Raw genomic sequence first — 20995 nt, forward strand, 5'->3', positions numbered from 1 at the left:
TTCGGGATAAATCACCTTTTCAGACTTTTCAATGTAGCGTGAATTTTTAAACACCTTGAACTTGGCACTTTGCAAGGATCCCCTGTTGTGGATCTTGGAGGGTCCCCTCGGGAATACTATCCCGGACGAACAAAACACCTTCTGACTAGAGTAGGGAGGGAATCGTGTCCTGCTCAAAACTTCAAAGTTGTGAGTAGTCCCAGTAAGCTAGTATATTTTTTTGCGCAAAGAAAACTTTATAATCATTCCCAGTAAATAATTCAGTTTAACTTAATAAAAAATAAAGGAAAAAAACCCAAAGAGTTCAAGTTTATGATCACACCGTCGGGGATAGGGTCAGGGGGGAGAGGACTCACGTTTTGGTCAGCGGCTTGTATTGCGCCAAATACGTTCCCGCCATTTTCAACTTTCATCTTGCAAACTCTTGCAAACTAACCTCCAAATATTACGATCAAAACGGTTGCAAATCTGTTGAAAACTGGCCAGTTTGCCCAGTTTAGGCGACATGGATGGTACTCAGAAACGAAAAGGAAGCCAAGAGGGAAGCAGCTCTGCAAAACGTTCCCGAAACGATGAAGGGTCTTCAGGTGGTTTCGAGGAAGAGTTGGCTTCGCTCGGTGAAATCTCCATCAAAAATCCTCAATCCAAGTGGCCGAGGCCAGCAGTGCCGAAAATAAATGCCTCAACAGATAGCATCGTGTTTCAGCAGCTGGAGGTGGATAACTATATAGGTTTGTATCCTCAATTAGATGTTCGATCAAAGAAATTGTTGTGCATGTTTTGGAAGACGAGTTTTCGAAGCCTTCGCTAAAGGCTTCGATCTGACTGTTTTATTATGTACAGTTTGATGTGTTTGTTTTTATCGCACTTATTCTAATGTTGATCGAACCAAAATAGTTTTGGATATACGATCCACTGTTGTGACGAATCTATAAATTCTTCAAACCTTTTTGAACCAAATCAAAGTAGTGAGGTTATGTATCAGTCAAATCGAAGGTTCAACATCCCCCCCCCCCCCGGGCATACCCCGGGCATTTGACGCCTTTTCCTTCCCGGGGGAAGGGAATTTGATAATCAAAGTCTTCCCGGGGGTGGGGAATTGATCCGACCACATAGGGGGTGGGAAATTTGAACGCAGACTTGATTTCTGGTTATACGTGTCCCAGTAAATGCACGTGGGTTTATAATCATGGCAGAGATGATTATCTTCTATGTATTTTATCTTCTAGTATTAACTATAGAACAGAGGAAAAAATGTGTGTCTATTTTTAGAGCCAGTGTGCAGACAGGATTTTACGATCATAAGAAGCTACACAGATAAAACAGTCGTCTGTTTAACTATTAATTTTTCCCGGGGGTGGGGACATTTGATCACTGAAAACGGGCTCGTGGTGGGGCATTTGAACGGCTTTTTGGCCCAGGGAGGCGGGAATTTGAACGCAAATTTTCTAAAAATTCAAATGCCCGGGGGGTTGCCCGGGGGGGGGGGGGATGTTGAACCTTCGATTTGGCTGATACATTATGAGAATGAAAAACTTGATCATCTTAGGAAAGAAGTCTTCACTTCAAACCTACGATGGGAATATTTTGGTAGTGTCTATACAGCCCCTTTCTGAATCTTCAATTTTTTCTATAAGTGGGAAGTTCAGAATTATGGAATCATTAAAATTGAATTTGGGACCTGTCAGAATCAGTTTTTACTAAATCCCAGCCCTGTCAGAATCTGAAGAAAATCTGCCCTCTACTGGGAGAAAATTTTTGGAACATCCCATTACATAGCATCAAATATCTGACTGATGACAAAATGTTTGATGGGAAAAAGTCACAGATAGCATAAAGCTTGGACATATTAAAAATGTTGTGCATGCAAGATAAAATGAAGATTTAAAAGCTCTACGTGGTCAGGGCTTTACAACTGGGAAAAAGTTAAAGCATATTTTTGAAGGGTTTTCTGTGTACCAGATTTGGAGGGGGTGCTTATCTTGAGAATTTTACAGGAGCCTTAAAGAAAAGACAAGCGTCCCACATGTGGTATATCTCAATGAGTCACAAAATGACAAAATCAATTCCAGTATATTATGCTTTCTGTTTTGTCTTGTTTAAGGTTCACCCCTGCAAGGGATGCCTGGTTCAAAAGTTGGTCCAGTGCCGATTGTTCAAATGTATGGAGTGACGATGGAGGGGAACAGTGTTCTGTGTCACATTCATGGTTTTGTGCCGTACTTCTTTGTCCCTGCTCCTCCAGGATTCCAGCAAAGTCACTGCAGTTTATTTCAGGATGGACTGAATAAAGCTGTGTTGAATGACATGAGATCTAATAAAGACAACATAAGCCAAGTAAGTGTTCAACATGCCAAATCCTCCTTGTGCTATTTCTGGTGACTTGTTGAATGGCAGTCCTCTCTTAGTTCCTTGCCCCCTGGTGGGGGATAGGGCCGGACCGGTTTCCGTAATCAGCTTGGTTTTACGGGATGGGGTGATTGGCCCCATGCCCAACCCCCAACCTGGAGGACCAGGGATTTTCTGTCGGGGTGTCCTTCCCTTAGCCACGGGTACCAGATATTTAAAGGCGCTGGAAGCTCGCCTTTCACCATTGTCACTCAGCTACATCGTATTACCAGGGTCACCAAACGTGGAGGTGTGACATATGACTTGCTGGCAGAGCCTTTTTGAGACGGTAGGCATTTCTCGGCACTTACGAGAGCTACCTAGTGGCAACAGTAGCTCTCACCGGGACCTTTTACCAGCCTTTGACCCCGTTGAATGGCAGTACTGCCCAAAAAACTTTTTTAATGTATTTCAGCGCTGGAAATTTTGTATTAATTAGTATAACATTTTTTTAGGCTGTCCTAGCTGTTGACTGTGAGATGAAGGAGAGTATCTATGGATATCATAACAACAGAAAGATCCCTTTCCTTCGCATCACAATGGCACTACCAAAACTTATCGCACCAGCCAAAAGGATCTTAGAGACAGGCTTTAAATGTGCAGATTTTCCAGAGAGAGGATATTCCACCTACGAGAGCAATATTGATTACGAGGTAAGTGTTGTAAGTGGCTAGACTCCTGATTGGGTGGGGTGAGTCTGAGCTCTGGCCTAGGCCATTGTGATGTGTTCTTGGGCAAGTCACCTTGCTCTTACAGTGCCTCTCTCCACCCAGATGTATAAATAGGTATCGGCTTATTAAAAACTGGGAGTAGGGAGTTACCCTGTGATGGACTAGCATCCTATTCAGGGGGGAGTAGAAATATTCCTAGTCACTTCATGCTACAGAAATCAGAGTTCAGCACTGACCATATGGGAGGCTCCCCCAGGGTTTTTCAGTAAACAAGAGAACATGTCCATAACTTTTTGGGAACGTGGGAACAAAATCATATTTTAGGGAACACCAAAATCAAAGAAATATTTTTTAGGGATTTTTACGGAACATGGGAACACAAGGGAAATTTTGTTGGAAACAATGGAACCCCCCTCCCCCAACCTCTAAATATTATAACATAAACCCCATTAAAACAAATGCAAAAGGTAACTCATAATGGCCTATTAAAAATGTTTGAATTAAAAAAAAAATTACCAATAATTTTTATTTATTTTTAACAAGTTTGACTTTTTTTTTTGATTGTCTCAAATTCATAATTATAGTCTGAAACACAGAAATAAAAATCAAACTGGTTTGAAAAACTTAAACCAAAGATAAAATAATTAAAACCACAACCTATATATGGACATGAAAACAGAGAACAATTTGCTGGATTTTTCTCATTGTAGGTTCGGTTTATGGTAGACACAGAAGTTGTAGGCTGTAACTGGATAGAGTTACCTGCTGGAAAATACAAAATGCGCTCGCCTTTAGGTGAAGGAAGTGCAAAGAGTGATGGTCGACCTGTGTCACATTGTCAAATTGAAGTTGATATAGCATATGATGAGTTCATCAGTCACCCTCCTGAAGGTAAATAATTATATGGTTAAAACTATATACGTTCATTCTTGACCTTGAGTTCATTTAAATAATAGTAATAATATTTCTCGTCACAATGTCTCTACCGTGGACAGCGAAAGGAAAATCAAGAAAGCCATCCGCATCAGGCACCAACATCCACCAGTAGATATAGATGGGGTTATAAATTACCACCATTTTAAACCACTTTTTGTCACGTGACTAAACAAACCATGAAACCATTTGACAACACAGAGCTCATTTTGCTGAAAAAGACTGTGAGATACATGGTCGAAAGCTTCATTTGATTTAATTTTCAGACCTTGTGACGAGAATTATGTTCATTTAATTTTATGGTTAATTTTGTGATTTTTGGAAACAACTATGTTTAGACTAGTGAATGTTTTTGTTGCTTCCTGTAAATTGCTTGACTTTTTTACATGGCTGGTTTGCATTGTTTATTCATACCTGGGGGGGGGGGGGTATGAATAAACCCGGAGGGATCCTCAGTTATGTTTTGGGTGGATATGTGCCGCCTGTGTCTCTAAATTAGCACCCCATTTTTAAAAGAATTTGCATTCAAACTGATACCCTCATTCTGAAAATAGATCAATTTTTAATACCCCATCTGGCTGCTGATAATTTGAAACTTTTGTGAGTTTGAAATATCAAACCCATTCTAGGAATTGTCTCTAAAATGGATATCCTGTCCTAGATCAGGAGCCCCTTTGGACAGCACATACCCATATAGACTGTGAAGATCTCATTCTATTTCATTCTTTTTTTTTTTCATCAAGGTGAATGGTCCAAAGTGGCTCCTGTTCGTATCTTGAGTTTTGATATAGAATGTGCAGGAAGAAAGGGTGTGTTCCCTGAACCAGAGAAGGATCCAGTGATACAGATAGCAAACATGGTCATAAACCAAGGTGATAAGGACCCATTCATCAGGAATGTCTTCACACTTAACTCATGTGCACCCATTGTTGGATCACAAGTGTTGTCATACTCTAAAGAAGGAGATATGCTTCAGGTTTGTTAATGATTTATCTGTTATGGTTTAATTATTTTCCATTTTAGCAGAGCTCCCTGCGGCCCAAAGGGCTGCAGGGCTGAGCCCCATAACCATAATGCAGGCATAGAAAAATTGCATAGAAATGGGAGAACCATACGTTTCATTTATTATGGTCATCATGGCTAGCAGCATGGTTTGCGACAGCATGCGTGCAGCATGGTCTGACCAGCATGCGGACAGTCGTGTAGGTTCAACTCCCTTTGAGAGAACTTGGAAATTTCTCCAAGTACGGTAACTTGCGCCACCGACTAATTGAAAAATGTCTTTATCATACTTCTACCAAGTTTTATTAATATAATATAATTATTTATTTATTTTTATTAGTTTTTACTACTTTTTGTGGTCTACAGGCATGGAGTGATTTTGTCAAGAAAGTGGACCCTGACATCATAACTGGATACAATGTTGTGAACTTTGACCTTCCATATCTGCTTAATCGAGCAGCAGCTTTAAAAGTTCAGCCGTTCTCACTGCTAGGACGAGTTAGAGATGAAAAGAGCACAATATCTAACACAACTTTCCAATCTCGAGCGTATGGTAAACGTGAAAACAAAGTCATAAACATTGCCGGCCGTGTGCAGTTTGATCTGTTACATGTTCTTCTGAGAGACTACAAGCTGAGATCTTACACGCTTAATTCTGTCAGTTTCTATTTCTTACAAGAACAGAAGGAGGATGTGCATCATAACATTATCACAGATCTACAGGTATGGACAAAATTATTGGCTGGAATAACAAGCTTTTGATTGTACCTTTGGGTGATGTTATTAAAAAGGTTGTTGTTCATTATAATATGGTAATTAAATAAAATAACCAAGTATTTATATGTAGTCACTTGTGATTATGAATTGCGAGGTTTCAACTGCTTCTATAGTCTTTATCAGGTGATGAGGTCAACTGGTTACAAATAACCTCTTAACTAGGCACAATGCTACACTGTGATTGGTTGGTTTTCCTTGTACAGTTCTCCTGTCGTTGTGTTTCTTGATCCCTAACCTGTTCTTGTTGTTAGGGTGGAATCTTATGTGAAATATCTCTTTGACACTATGAAGATGATGATCAATTATCTTTCCCTCATTCCAAAGCATGCCCGATACAGTGTACAGTACTGCTCAAAAGAAGGGTACCACCCTCTCCCGAGACGAGACACTCGTCTCGGGAGACGCTTGAAAAAAACTGGAAGTATGTTCTATCATGTTACAAAATTGTCTAGTTCTATTTTTTTCTTTGCATCCTGAATTAGTTATTTTGGATATTATTATTTTTTTATCTAGAATGGCAATGACCAGACCCGTCGCAGACTGGCTATCTACTGTATGAAAGATGCAATTCTCCCATTGAGGTTACTGGAGAAGCTTATGTGCATAATTAACTACATGGAAATGGCTCGAGTGACTGGTGTTCCACTGAGTTACCTGTTATCCAGAGGACAGCAGATTAAAGTCATTTCACAGCTTCTACGAAAGGTGATTCTTTTAATGTACTTCCAGTCATTCTAGTTTATAAATGTATTACATATGACCAACATTTCTGTAGCTTATAATTTTCTAAGTTATCAAGCAAGAGTTTAAGCCAAGCTGGGCCATTTTATTGTGTTCTTGGGCAAGGTGCTACTATCACATACCTCTTTTTACCCATGAGTATGTATCAGTCCTACAAAGGATAAGCATTCCTTCAGGGATACGTCGTTCACTTCAAACTTTAAATCAGTCGTTGCCCTCTTTGATGGACCAAAAATAATTATTAATATTGGTCTGTCATATTTATCAGTGTTAGTTTGTTAAGACATAGACAAGCAAAACTGATTGATAAAATCTGACTCTTTGAAGTCATCACGATGGCATTGTCAAGATAACTTATGTAAAAAGTGTAAATAACAACAAGTATTTAAAGCAGTGTTGTTGCCAGTTCGTGTGTTTTAAGTTGCACTCAGGCCACAATGCTCCACACAGCCATGGCTTATCCCAGTTTCCCCAGTCCCCTAGGTGGATACAAGTCCAAGTTACAGTGTACTAACTACAGTGTATAGGAAACTGACTGTCTCTCTAACACACCGGTAAAAATGATTATACTAAAATTTTGGTGTTTTTCCTGTAGACCAAGGAGCAAGACTTGGTACTCCCTGCACATAAGGCAGAGGCTGGAGATGAATACACTGGAGCGACTGTCATCGAGCCATCAAAAGGGTGAGAAAAGACTTCATGTTATCTCTAGGTGAAGTGTGGAAGAAAGGTGGTCAGGGTTTTCTTTTTCAAACAGAGTCGGTGTAAAAATAGAAAAAATTGAAAACAGGAGGAGAAATTAACAAAAATAAGTCTTGAGAAACCCAAGGATTGTTTTGCAGTAAGAATTTAAGTTGCAGGCAAAGGATACATTTGCCAGCAGCAAAAAATCATGTCACAGAAGAGGAGAGGGGGTATGACTATCCTGCATCCCATTAATTTTTTGGCTTAAATATCCCGTATCCCTTCAATTCTTGTGGTTTGTATCCCCCACTTTGCTGTTCGATATCCTGGAAGCACCTCTTTGCATATCCCATATTTTGTTATTTTTTCCCCCAGATATCCTGCATCCCTAAAGTTTTTAACCTAAATATCCTGATACCCCTTTCAGAAGGGGTAGACCTTGAAAGGTTGTTCGGATCAAAATTTTTTCTCAAGTTGCCTCAAGTTTTGGGAACTTCAGGATGTCTCAACAGCTCAAATGATAACTTCTGTTGGTTTTAAGGGTCTTTCTCTTTTACATATTTTATACTTTATCTAATAAATCAAAATGATTTGTACGTTAGTCAACTTTTGCTGAGATGCCACAATGTTTCATTTCTGATACTTTCATGCTGCAAATTAGTTTAAAAATATGTATTAGATATGGGCGTGTTTAAAACACGAAATGGCGAAATGATATAAAAGACTGAAGAGCCAAATTAAGTTAAATGATATTACCGTTCCAGTGAAATCCACATCTGTTGCCTGTGTACAACGTAAGGACAAGGAAATATGTATAAGAAAATAATAAGGGGCATACAAATAATTTAGTTGTTCTAAAGTGAGAAAAGCAAAGTCACCGTTTATATGCGAACAAAAATGATAAATTTCACTGAAGCACGTGAGGCGGCGGCACGTAAACGCCGCTGTCTCGCCTTGTTGACGTCTTCGTTCCACGGCTGTAAAACAGAAAACGAAGTTATAACTTCGATGTAAAAGGATAAGGACGTGAAAGTCCAATTCGAAAAAAGTTTAGATATTACATGGAAAAGAAAGAACTGCTCAGACAAATCCTTCTGTCATGCTCCTCCTGACGTGAGACAAACAAATCGTTTTCTTTCGATGCCAAAAAGTAATGGCCGCCTTTTTGATTAAAAATATCCTAGGCAAAGAGCAACTTGTTAACAAGGAGAGACTGGATTTATAATGTCCGTGACGGAGAATTAGTGATTGGAACGATTGGTTGTAGTTCGTTCCAGTATTAAAAACGTTAAAATTTGTGAGTATTACTTATTAAGCTTATGCTAAGCCCTTGTCGGGATTTATTTCCTTGTCGTTACAGTTTGCACAGAATAATTCATGTAACAGATGCAGATTTCAGTGGAACGGTATCTTTCATGATCATTTCGCCATTTCGCCATTTCGCCATTTCGTCATTTCGCTATTTCGCCATTTCGTGTTTTAAACACGCCCATTAGATATCATTGCTTGGGTTAAAGAAGATTTTGTCAACAACTCTGTGTTTCTGTTTGTAGGTACTATGACATCCCCATTGCGACACTTGATTTCTCTTCATTGTACCCTTCTATCATGATGGCGCATAACTTGTGTTACACATCTCTTCTGCATCAGAGCGATCTGAAAGAGTAAGTCATTCAATCATTGACATCATTATCTTTACTTGCAGTGTTTTAACAAAGAACTGATTGACTGAAATCATCATTTGATTTTATTTCGCAGTCTAAAACCTGACGAGTTTATCAAGACACCATCTGGAGATTATTTTGTTAAGTCATCCCTTAGGAAAGGACTGCTGCCAGAAATCCTCGAGAATCTCTTATCTGCAAGGAAAAAGTATGGAAGTGGCATCTTTGATTATCTGCTTTTTGTTCTATTCTTTTACTTCATATTTATTTGATGATGATGATAGTGATGCTGAGCACTGGCCGTGATGATGATAATGATGATGATAAGGGACGGACCATTATTTTTTTGGAGGGGGGGGGGATGAAAAATATTGAAAAAATTGTTTGCAGGGCCTGGAAAGACAAAATAAATTGTTTGCAAACACGATATGTATAACAAAAAAAAGTAAGAATTTCGAAAAAAATTGTTTGCAGAGGTGCATAAAATAAAATAAAAAGTTTGCTGAGGAAAATTGTTCATCCCCCCTCCAAGAAAATAATGGTCTGTCCCTAACCTTGTCTTTGTATTTTAGGGCTAAGGAAGACCTTAAAAAAGAAACAGACCCTTTTAAGAAAAAGGTAACAAAGAAAGTAATATGTTTATACTAGCAGTAACTACATTGTAAAAGTAAATTGCATTACATTGTGCCGGTGCCCTATAATGAACAGTAAATTTTAGCCAATCAAATGATCTTGTATGGTTACAAACGTAAATCCAAAATATATTTGGGTGTCAAGACTGCTGAATTTTGTCTGGGTGTATCAACTCAAGCTGGTTGTACTTAAAACTTTTCCATCCATTATAGTATTGTGGTGTCTGTTTATCGATATTGCCTTAGCGGTTTTGAATAAAAGCTGTCAAAGGCACAGCTACATTCATGTTAAACTTGTGACATTAAATTAAACTAAAGAGGCAAATGATCATGATCTTCATTCCTCAGGTTCTTGACGGTCGACAGTTGGCTTTAAAGATAAGCGCCAACTCAGTGTATGGTTTTACTGGAGCACAAGTTGGCAAACTACCATGCTTGCCTATTTCACAGGTAATTGTTTATTGAGCAAATTTGTTTTAAGGACCCATTGCAGTATCTTTTGGGCCATTTCTAGGAAAAATTCAGTTGGCTGTAACTTGACCTAACCAATGCATATGTATGTTAGTGCACTTGGCTTAGGATTCTTGATAAGCGGTCCAGGTTTGAGCCCTGGCCCAGGTCACTTAACTCGGCATGTACCAAAACCCGAAACAACGAAACGAAACCACCAAAACGAAACGACTGAAACGAGCGAAACCACCGAAACGAAACCAACAAAACGGCCGAAACGAGACGAAATCACCGAAACAAGCAAAACCCATTACAATTATTGAGAGCTAACTCCGGAGTGCATTGTAGGCTAACCTAAGTGAAACGTAGGCTAACCGGAGTGTGTAGTAGGCTAACCGGAGTGTATAGTAGGCTAACCAGGGTTAATAGTAGGCTAAGCAGAGTGTAAAGTAGGCTAAACGAGGTGTATAGTACGGTAAGTGACGGAATTCTTGAAGTTTTGCTTGTTTCGGTGATTTCATTTCGTTTCGGGGGTTTCAGTCGTTTCGTTTCGGTGGTTTCGTTTCGTTGTTTCGGGTTTTAGTATATGCCACTTAACTCTCGTAGTGCCCCCCAACCCAGGTGTATACCGGTAAATGGATCCTGGTGAACTGTTAAGATAACCTGACAAAGTGCTGTCGGGGAAGTGGGCAGGAGGGTAAACTGATGTAGTTCTAGGGGAAGAAGCAAGTCACAACTGTACTCCTAATGCTTCACTTTACTTCCTAAGTTACTTTCACTGTGTTACTTTTGTGGGAGGTGCGGTGGCCTTATGGTTAGCGTGCTCGACTCCGAGTCGATTGGCCCAGGTTCGAGCCCTGGCCAGGGCACTGCGTTGTGTTCTTGGGCAAGACACTTTACTATCACAGTGCCTCTCTACACCTGGCAAATTTTCTGCTTGGGGGTAACCCTGCGATGGACTACAGAAACTGGGATAAGCTCTGGCTGTATGCGCCACTTGGCTTGGACAGCAGGACACAGACTTTATCTTACCTTACCTACTTATGATTTGAATTAACTTAATATTCACTTGCAGAGTGTAACTGCCTTTGGTCGCATGATGATTGAGAGGACAAGCGAGCTAGTGGAATCAAAGTATACAATGGAAAATGGTTACAAGGCAGATGCAAAGGTAATGATAGACTTTGCATTGAATAATGTACCCTTGCTAAATTAGGCAGTCAGAACACTGACAAACAACAGCTGCCATTATTGGTCTGGGGATGTTGTGAATTGCCATACAAATGGTTTGGAATGACCCGTTGGCTATTTATTATACAGTCAACTCTCTCTTAACGGACACCTCTATAAGACGGACACCTCCATAAGACGGACACCTGGTGATGGTCCCTGCCGTTTTTCAGTCATGTTACTGTAACCAAACTCCTTATAAGTTGGACACCTCTCTAAGACGGACAACAGACACTTTGAAATCATTAACAGACACTTAAGAAGTGTTTTTATATCATGTTTTATTAGTAAAAATACTTCCAAACTTCGCAACGTTAGTCAGTGCCTTACGGATACGTGTATACCAAGCTTACTAACCACAAACAATGATACTTTAACGGATTACTTCTTTGCTAATGTATATGGAAACTAAAGAGGTCGTTCTTTACTTACAGTATTACAGTTTGTAGAAACCCTCAATTTTTGATTTAAAAAGCACATATGGTCCTTTTATTATTTTAGTCTTGTTGCAGTTAGCAAAGGGTTGTTGCATTGTGCAAAGGTTTAGCTTTATTATCTCAGAATTACTGGTATCATGTTACCTTGACTCTCTACAGAGCGGACACCTCTCTAAGTCGGACAGCTGCGGCCGGTCCCGAAGGTGCTCCGTCTTAGAGAGAGTTGACTGTATAAGTGTAATCTTGGAGTTTAACTTGTAATTAAATGAACCAATTGAAACTGAAAGCCAAACTGTACAACATTTGGTTCCGGTTTAAATCCTTCTTGACTGACAATAATTTCAAACTTTCTTCTTTTTTTTTTAAACCAACAATAACATTATTTATTGATTTTGTTCAAATTGTTATTATTTGCTTGGCAAACACAAATAATTTAAACAGTTCACTTAAAATGCTTTTGTTTCCATAAAGAGCCAGCATTGTTTACCGTTTCAGGTAATTTATGGAGACACAGATTCTGTAATGGTAAGGTTTGGTGTGGAATCTGTTGCAGAGAGCATGGAACTTGGCAAAGAAGCTGCATCTTATGTCTCTGGACATTTTGTAAAACCCATCAAACTGGAGTTTGAAAAGGTATTCAGTGCCTTTCAAAGTTTTTTTTATTTTTATCGTGGTATAAATTCACTACGTAGTGTCAACTGAAGGCCATTAGCCAGAATTTTTAAAAGTTTAATGAACACAGTATATAGCAGACCTTGTATCAAAGTTGAAATCTTGCATCTATAAAAGACTTGCAGCCTGTATATAATGCAGTGTATTATCAATTCATTGGCGATATTATTGATGGCAACACAGGTCTGTAGTGCGTGCAGAGAGATAAACAATCATCTAGCATCATAAGTCTGCATTGCCTGCAGAGAAATTGATAACAACTGTCATTTTGAATGTTCATGCTACTTTTGGGTTGAACAACAAACAGTGCTCCAGCTGAGAAAACCATGTAAGAACAGCCATTTTATTCCAATTGCTTCTTTACTCCAATTGCTTAAATTGGAAATTCACTGCGATGATCATTTATCACTTTCATTTACATCCGCAGTTCATATATGAGTCATTTCATAGACATTACATCAACAGCCATTTTATTGTTTTTTTTTTTATGTATGAAATACCAAGTTAATAGTTTTGTGGTTTTATTATCACAGGTTTACTTTCCTTACCTTCTGATCAACAAGAAACGTTATGCTGGCCTGTACTTCACAAAAGCTGAAAAGCACGACAAAATGGATTGTAAGGGGATCGAAACAGTAAGTTTGATGAAAAAAAATAAAATGTGAAGAAATGTAAATGTAGTGTAATTTGTTTGCCAATGTAACACGAACTCGTTAGAAAGTGTATGTTCATGGAATTCCAGTGGATAATTTCAATTACTGATTGTTACTGACTTTGTATGGGAGGTGTGGCGACCTAATGGTTAGTGTGCCAGACTTCAGATCGAGCAGTCCGGGTTCGAGCCCTAGCCGGATCACTGCGTTGTGTTCTTAGGCAAGACACTTAACTCTGACTCATAGTGCCTCTCTCCACCCAGGTGTATAAATAGGTACCAGCGAATTTACTGCAGCTGGGGGGTAACCCTGTGATGGATTAGCATCCCATCTTGTGGGGAGCAGAAATAATCCTAGCTGCTTAATGCTTCAGAAACCAGGATAAGCTCCAGCCTGATCAGCCCCTTGACACAACAGCAGGCTTTATCCTTTGCCTTACCTACTGACTTAGTCATCTTTCTTTCTACATTAGTTGTGGCCTGATTATTAACTTCCTTCCTCTTTTGTGCCTTTATAGGTGAGGAGAGACAACTGTCCACTTGTGGCAAACCTAATCAACTCTTGCTTACAGAAAATTCTTATTGAAAGGTAACAGCTGGCTGGATTTAATTTAATTTGAGGGTCATGTTTTTCACATACTTTCTCGCAATTTTTCATTCCTTCACAAATTTTTAATCACAATATTTGTAAGTAGTAGATAAAATATGAGCAGGAGATCTGTATGGGCGTTTAGAAGCCGTTTACGAGCCGATAGGCGAGCCATTGTAAATGCCCATACAGATCGGACGCGAATATTTTATTCTACTTGTGAAATGAAAACAATAAATTGAAAGCAAAGTATTGTTATGCGAATCAGTAGAGATCTGTATCAAAAGTTAATGAATACTAATTAGCTAAGCAGGAGTTGTATCAAAAGTTAATTCTACTGTTTGATTTGTATTGGGGTTTACAGTTATGTACATGTGATATGAATACTGTGCTAGGATTAGTTTGCACCCGCATGAATAATTAATGAATTTTACAACATTTTTTAAAACCAATCATTCGTAAATATTTTACATTCATAGGTTTTCCATCCAGTCATAGCATGTATTTTAAAGTTTATACAATTATATTTTTTTCTTTTCTTGTTTCTTTCTCTCTTCTTCTTGTAGCCTACCTGAAAAGTAGCTAAGCGTATGACTTCATATTTTCCACAGGGACCCCATGGGAGCTGTTGAATACACTAAGCAAGTGATATCAGACCTGCTGTGCAATAGAATTGATATCTCACAGCTGGTCATAACAAAAGAGTTGACTAAGACAGGAGACGAGTATGCAGGGAAACAGGCACATTCTGAACTGGCAGAAAGGTATTTAAAAGTTCATTGTTGATTAGCTGTAAAAAAGCTGTATGGGTAAGATAGTATTTGTTGCTGATGAAGAATTACCACCGTTTGCACTGATATGTGACTCCAGAAAAAAAAAACACCTGTGGACACGTTTCCAAGATTTCTGTCAATCAAAGTTTAAAATTGACGTTTTGCAAAGGCGATCATGAAGTTTCACCAGCAATCAACAAATTTTATGCCGACAGAAGACTACAGAAACTTGGTGAAATTTGAATGATTTTTTCAAGACTTCACTTTCAATTTCAAGTCTTTTGCATTTGGAAACTGAATGAAACTAAATGGTTTACAGACCTTATCGAAAAATTAATTTTATACAAAGCCAACAGTGGCAGTCGGAATGTTGCAATACGTTCATGGCTCGCTGAACATAAAAGTTCTATACCTCTTTTGTTTTTATGGTGTTTACTTGGTGGTTTAGCGAGACAAAGCCTTTTTTGAAACTCAGCTACAAAATGGTTTAATCTGTTCCTGTTAAAAACATTTTAAGGAGTTTTGGCCATAGAATAAAATTTATTCATCACCAGTGAACACTTTTTTGATCGTTCCTGAGTAATGTTGTCGGAAACCTCTTCAAACTTTGATTGACGGAAATCTTGGAAAACATTTCTGCGAGTGTTGTGATTTCTGAAGTCGCGTATCAATGCAAACAGTGGTAATCTTACTGTCAGTGATTCTTTTTACATTTCACAGAATGCGGAAGCGTGACGCTGGGTCTGCTCCCAAGCTGGGAGACAGAGTACCGTATGTCATCATAGCTGGAGCAAAAGGAGCAAAAGCCTATGAAAAAGCTGAGGTAAAATCAATGCATTTTCAAAAACCTGACAGCCAGAAATGTCAATTAGTGTTTTTACATAAAATGTTTTTTTGTCATTATAGGACCCTATATATGTTTTGGAAAACAACGTCCCAATCGACACAAAGTACTATCTGGAAAACCAATTGTCCAATCCTCTGCTGAGAATATTTGAGCCAATTCTGGGAGAGGCAAAGGCGACTTCGGTGCTTCTCAGTAAGTATACATTATCTGACAATCAACAAACTATCCCATTTCAGTGACTTCCCTTAGGATTTGGATTTCCCCCACCCCACCCCCATGACAGTGCAAGGCAAGATACAAGCCTTGATCAGGGCACACAGGTCTCCATGGCAACCCTGAGGGTGGCAACCACCAGGCACCATCACACTATTAAGATTAGTGGAAACACTTACCAACCCCCCCCCCCCCCCATACTTACAGCCTCCACCAATCGGGGAGTAGGGTAAGGAATAAACTGCATAACACAAACTCAAAACAACTGCGCACCCTCACACAGCCAACCAGAAATGGAATGCCAAACACATAATCCCTGCAAACCTTGTATGTAGTTACAAAGTACATTTTTTTTTTTAATTTTTAATAAATTTATTCAAATAAAATAAAATGTTACAAGTACAGCACAAGTAAAACTAGAACGATATACAACAAACAAAAAGAGAGAAAAAAAAATGGAAAACTATCTACAGTATAACAATTCTCCAATACACTATCAAGCAATTTTAAATACACTATGTAAAGTTTTATTACAAAGTACATGGCTGCCTTACACTGCCACTGACAAGCATCTACTTTGACTTGACTTATGACCAAAGCCCTAAGTGGGCAAAGGGCTGGACATTCTCCTCTGCCATGCTGCACGGTCGCGGGCAGCCACTATTGCCCCGTTCCACAAGCCGAAAACCCAAAGTCGCTCTTTCTCTTTCGGCAGTTCTTCGCCAAGTCTCCCTCGGTCTGCCACGACTTCGCCTTCCCTATGGGGCCCATGTTAATGCCGTCTTGGGATGTTTGCTTGGATCCATTCTGAGGATGTGGCCGATGAACTTCCAGCGCCGCCGGAAGATTTGCTCACTGATGGTGCTGATGTTAGCCCGGTTTCGAATCTCCTCGTTTGATATTTTCATAGGCCAATAGATTTTCATAATCCTTCTCAGACTTTTATGCAGAAATACGTCCAGCTTGGTCGCATCTCGTTTAGTCATACGCCAAGTTTCACATCCGTATAACAGGACAGATACAACATTGGACTTAAATATCTTCAGCTTAGTTTTTAGTTTCAGCTGGCTGCTCTTCCATATGTTTCTAAGCTTGCTGAATGCTGCTCTGGCTTTTCCAAGTCTGCTTTTGATGTCTTCGTCTGAACCCCCTTCCTGGGTCACTGTTCCTCCTAGATAAACAAGTTTTGACACCTTTTCTAGCTCTTTTCCATCGATCTGGACCTTTCTAACAAGCATCTAACCTAGCTTGAATTCTATTTAGCTAATTATATGATGCTATATAATAATATTTAATGTTTGTTTTCTTAACTTCTTTTTAGAGGGTCAACATACTCTTGTAAAAACCATAGTCACATCAAAAGTTGGCAAGCTGGCTATGTTTACCACAAAGAAAAGCACTTGTATCGGCTGTAAAGCAGCCTTGGATGATAAAGGTGAGAATAAAGTGTTGATGTGTACTAAAAAAAATATGTGCAGTAACAGTTATGGACTGAGAGGCAATGTTCATAACATCCCAGGTGCATTTGAAGTCCTTTTATAAGAAGATTGATGACATGCATTCATTTTTATTAAAATTAAACTGGTACAAAATTTTAGGCATTGCAAGGATTTTTTGAGGGTGTGCAACATACTCTGCTGTGGTTGAGTATATCTGCCATAACTAGGGATTTGACCACTTCCTTGGTCGCAAGTTCTCCATCCAATCTTTCTCCACTTTCAAAATTCAAGATGGCAGTAAACCATTTCAAAATGCACTGCAGTCAACCAAACCTTTTTTTCTTGTCATGGCATACTTGTTTTTCTATACCCTGTCTAATATTAGAATGCATGTACAAGTGTTACAGAGCAGAAACAGTTATTGTGCTTGCATTTGCATTCCAAGTAGTTCAATGCAGGAATTTATGCTTTTGTTTTCGCTTGCATTTTCATCCCACTTGTAAACCAGCTTTAAACTTTCAAAACTTTATTTGCCCCCATTGGAACTCTCTAATCAGATCTTTTTCTTCACTATCTAGCTGCTGTCTGTAAACACTGCAAACCAAGGGAGTCTGCCCTCTTCCAGAAGGAAATCGCTCATCTCAATGTATTAGAAGAAAAGTTTGCCAGGTTATGGACTCAGTGTCAGAATTGTCAAGGCAGCTTGCATGCCGATGTGCTCTGTACAAGGTGTGGACTCAGACTTGTGTTCATTGTTTAATGTTTATAGTAAACATTAAGGTGTATTCAGCATAGTGCAAGAGCAACTTATTGGATAGCGTCCGAAGAAGTCATTTTAGTGGGAGGCTACTTATTGGATTGAACTTCATTGAAAGGCTTTAACCAATTTTATTCATAAAACTGTTTTGTAATGGAATGAAAAAGATATACATGCCTAGATGTTAGATGTTAGTCCATCACAGCCCCCCCCCCCCCTCTCTGACTTTTCCAGCATTATGTCAGATTGTTGTTCTAGGCAGCCTGTAAGAAGGGTTTCAACTTATAGTGGACCCAGAGAGGCAAGAGGCACTGTGAGAGTTAAATGTCATGGCAATGCTCTAGAGCCCAACACAAAGACCCCAGCCACACTCTAGACCCTGTACTTCTTGATCCAGAGGCCATACATATGCCCAGTACGACTCCACAATGCTTCACTGTAACATGTTATTTTAACACTATTACTGTTACTCAGTAAGTTTTATATCTGTCTTATTTCAGCCGTGACTGTCCCATCTTTTACATGAGAAAGAAAGTCCAGAAAGACCTTTCAGATCAAGACAAACTCATTCAGAGATTTGGTGACTGCACTTGGTGATCATACTTTAAGGGGATGAAGAACTGTCATGCGTAACCAAATTGGAGTAGGATTGTTTAAATGTGCCATTCCGAGACAATTAAGTAGCAATGTCCAAGTGTGTGGCATTATTTTTTTCTAATATACTTTGTATATACAAAATAATTTAGTAAAATAAAATACAAGAATCAACTTGAGTTCTAGTTTAGTTTACTGAGGGCAACTACTCACTGATTGCTCTTCTTCCGGTTAGGAAGAGAGAAGTTTAAAGAAAGAGACTTCCACCTTACAAATACAGTACACTTGAACTCACAAAATAGAAGTCTCTGAAACAACATATTTTTTGCTGGATTGTTGTAGTTTTATATCAATATTTTTAGCACTGTCTGCAAACTTAGTCTTGATGACTAGAGTTAAAGAAAAACACAGTGCATTAAAAGTATGTTTGTAGAACAGTACTGCCATGACCAAAATTACTGCCTCCCGTTGTCATGTTTTGGAAGAGACCTAAATTCCAACATTTCCATCCTTGTTTGTCATAAGCAATGACCAGCTGCTAACAATGTTCTCAATTTATTTTTCCTTCGCTGTCATAAAGGATTTTGACACAATCCAAGATGCAAATTATTGCACTTGAACATATTTCTTTACAGTGTGACTTTTCCACAACAGGTCCTGAAAAGTTTGTGGGATTTACTCCTCACTAGGAAAATCAGTCTAACTTTGACAAGATGAAAACAAAATTTCCAGCCATGTCTCAGTGCTCACTTTTCTTGTAGATCAGGTTGCCTTATGCGTTCCTCCATCTTTTTGTTCTTTGCATGGTTCTTGAGCATGTCCATTACTTCGTTATCATATTCGTCAGGAGTAGGTTTCTTTTCCGTCATCCAGTAGTAGATCTCCCAGTCATTGCTTGGTTGGTTTATCAGCTTGTCATATTGAACTAGTAGGGTATCGCTTAAACTGTCCAAATGTTTATCAGCGAATGTGCTGTGAATGTCAAATCATAAAGAAGTATCAGCATAAGGCATAAAGATGCACGACTGTAGCAAGCCTGTGAAGTGGGGGGGAACAGGGGGGGTCTGAACTTCCCACTCCCTGCTCCCACCCCTCGGTGGTTCCAGACTGTTTGCAGTTTAGTAGAATTGCCGAACCTTTATCTCCCAGGTTCTTGCCCTCTTCATGAATACATTGCCTGCATGCAAACAGGCAATATGGAAATTTGTTGTCTACATGCAATCTAATAAGTTTTCTTTTTGCTGCTGAAATTATTTAACAGGTGTAAAACCAAGTGATTTTTTGATCGCAGGTTAAAATTAAATTGCCTCACTTTTTTACAGCCCAGGCTTTTAAATCCTTCATCCATCTCTATCCTTGCATTGCACCTCATTTTATTACATATTTAGTATTGACATTTCTCTCTTTACAGGCTTAAGAATATCCACCCCTTTAACAAAGGATTCCCCCTCCCCCCACCATGCATACGTACATGAATTTAAAGTTATGTAATAGCTTCGATAATAGCTCACCTCAACAATAATCCATTTTCCAACATTCCGCGCTTCCTGAAGCGAAAAAAAAAGTATCAATCTCTAATCAACTGCACATTAAACTTCCATGAGCTCAGTTACTGATAAACGTCTCTAAAAGTACGCGAGTCTTACCTGCTTTGATAGAGAAGTCTTGCTCGTCTGCGATCGAGTGGTTCGTTTTCGGGCGACTTGTACTCGGGTATGGGTGGTTCACTGCCTGACCTGTCTACCACTTGGTCCGAGAGAAGGCGGATATTTAACTTTCTCAAAAGGGGCTGTCGAGATCGGCTGAAATTATTGGCAAAACTCCGTTCAAGAAAACTAAAGACGACAGTTCCTCTTCTGGCAGCCATTATTATTGGGTCAGCTGTGACGTTTGCAGGCTCAACTGTCTATCTTATACCCAGATCTCCCGCGGCCATTTCTTGCGCCCTATTTCTTTCGCATGACATTTCTAGTGAATCTCCAGGTTTCAACAGATATCCCATATTCCCTGAATTGTATAGGTAAGCTCATGATTTCCAGTTTCTAACACAGAAAGGTTAGATTTGACAAAAAACAATCAATGTTTTTATAGTGCTAGTTGATTGGCCTATAAATGCGTTCCCACAGTACAAGAACCATGTAGAAGACTGGGCTTGGATGGGTCTGAGCTCCACCCAGGGGTTTCAGGGAACAAGGGACAAAAATACTGTACTTTTAGGGAACAAGAAAGGGTATACACACAAGGGAAAATTTTTTTGGGCATGAGGGAACATGTCCCCAACATGCCTCTCCCCCCTGACATAGCTTGTGCATTTTGTTTTAAATATCTCAGAGCCAAAACAAAAGGGATGGCTGAAAAGTGGGCTGAAATTAAACTGACTAATAGCTAAGATTCCAGCAAAAGCAGATAAAGTCATGATGGAGGAAGCAACCTTGTTTAATTTGACTGGCCTGATATCTTTATTCCTTGATCCAAGAGTAACTTACTGACAAATCATTTTGACAAAGCAAAGTTTTAGAGTGATTTTATTAAACCCGTGAAACAACATCTAACAGTTAGTGCTAAATAGTGAAAACTAAACAAAAGAAAACAATGGAATAAGTGTCTAATAGTATCTATTTGAGTAGTAACTATTTCACGGTTGAAGTAAAATCACTCTATGTGAAAATGACAAAATAATGCAACAAATATATCATTTTATTCTAAAGTAGCACAACAGGGCTTGAGAATAAAAACCAAACTGCTCTTTTTACTCAAAAAGGGGAATGGTATTGAGGCATTTTTCTCGTGCCGACCTGTACTCTATAATTCAATACATTACATGTACATCTCTTAGGTAAGACTTGACTT

General features: G+C 39.0%; 2 protein-coding genes across 3 annotated transcripts; one reads left to right on the forward strand and one right to left on the reverse strand.

The window, feature by feature from the left end:
• The first annotated feature begins 376 nt into the window (after positions 1 to 376).
• Positions 377 to 18324, forward strand: LOC144631713 (DNA polymerase delta catalytic subunit-like). Its single transcript, XM_078490232.1, has 22 exons — positions 377 to 731; positions 2105 to 2337; positions 2844 to 3041; positions 3770 to 3950; positions 4736 to 4968; positions 5361 to 5717; positions 6285 to 6476; positions 7108 to 7196; positions 8750 to 8860; positions 8955 to 9068; positions 9433 to 9478; positions 9841 to 9942; positions 11018 to 11113; positions 12105 to 12242; positions 12815 to 12916; positions 13452 to 13522; positions 14134 to 14286; positions 15016 to 15118; positions 15202 to 15334; positions 16677 to 16790; positions 17373 to 17523; positions 18052 to 18324. Exons 1-22 carry the CDS (start codon positions 506 to 508, stop codon positions 18146 to 18148), a joined length of 3240 nt encoding a protein of 1079 aa, XP_078346358.1. The 5' UTR covers positions 377 to 505; the 3' UTR covers positions 18149 to 18324.
• LOC144631879 (succinate dehydrogenase assembly factor 2, mitochondrial-like) lies at positions 18321 to 20048 on the reverse strand. 2 transcript variants are annotated; one of them, XR_013566806.1, is made up of 4 exons: positions 19792 to 20048; positions 19657 to 19692; positions 18832 to 19117; positions 18321 to 18772 (listed from the first exon to the last, which is right to left on the reverse strand). XR_013566806.1 is itself a non-coding variant. In XM_078490466.1 (3 exons), exons 1-3 carry the CDS (start codon positions 20010 to 20012, stop codon positions 18892 to 18894), a joined length of 483 nt encoding a protein of 160 aa, XP_078346592.1. In that variant the 5' UTR covers positions 20013 to 20047; the 3' UTR covers positions 18321 to 18891. The 2 variants fall into 2 exon arrangements, 1 of the variants encoding a protein (XP_078346592.1); XM_078490466.1 differs by having other exon boundaries at positions 18321 to 19117; positions 19792 to 20047.
• Positions 20049 to 20995: the final 947 nt, after the last annotated feature.

This window comes from Oculina patagonica, chromosome 12 (assembly GCF_052425735.1).
Source record: "Oculina patagonica isolate OP01 chromosome 12, crgOcupat, whole genome shotgun sequence".
Lineage (NCBI taxonomy): Eukaryota > Metazoa > Cnidaria > Anthozoa > Scleractinia > Oculinidae > Oculina > Oculina patagonica.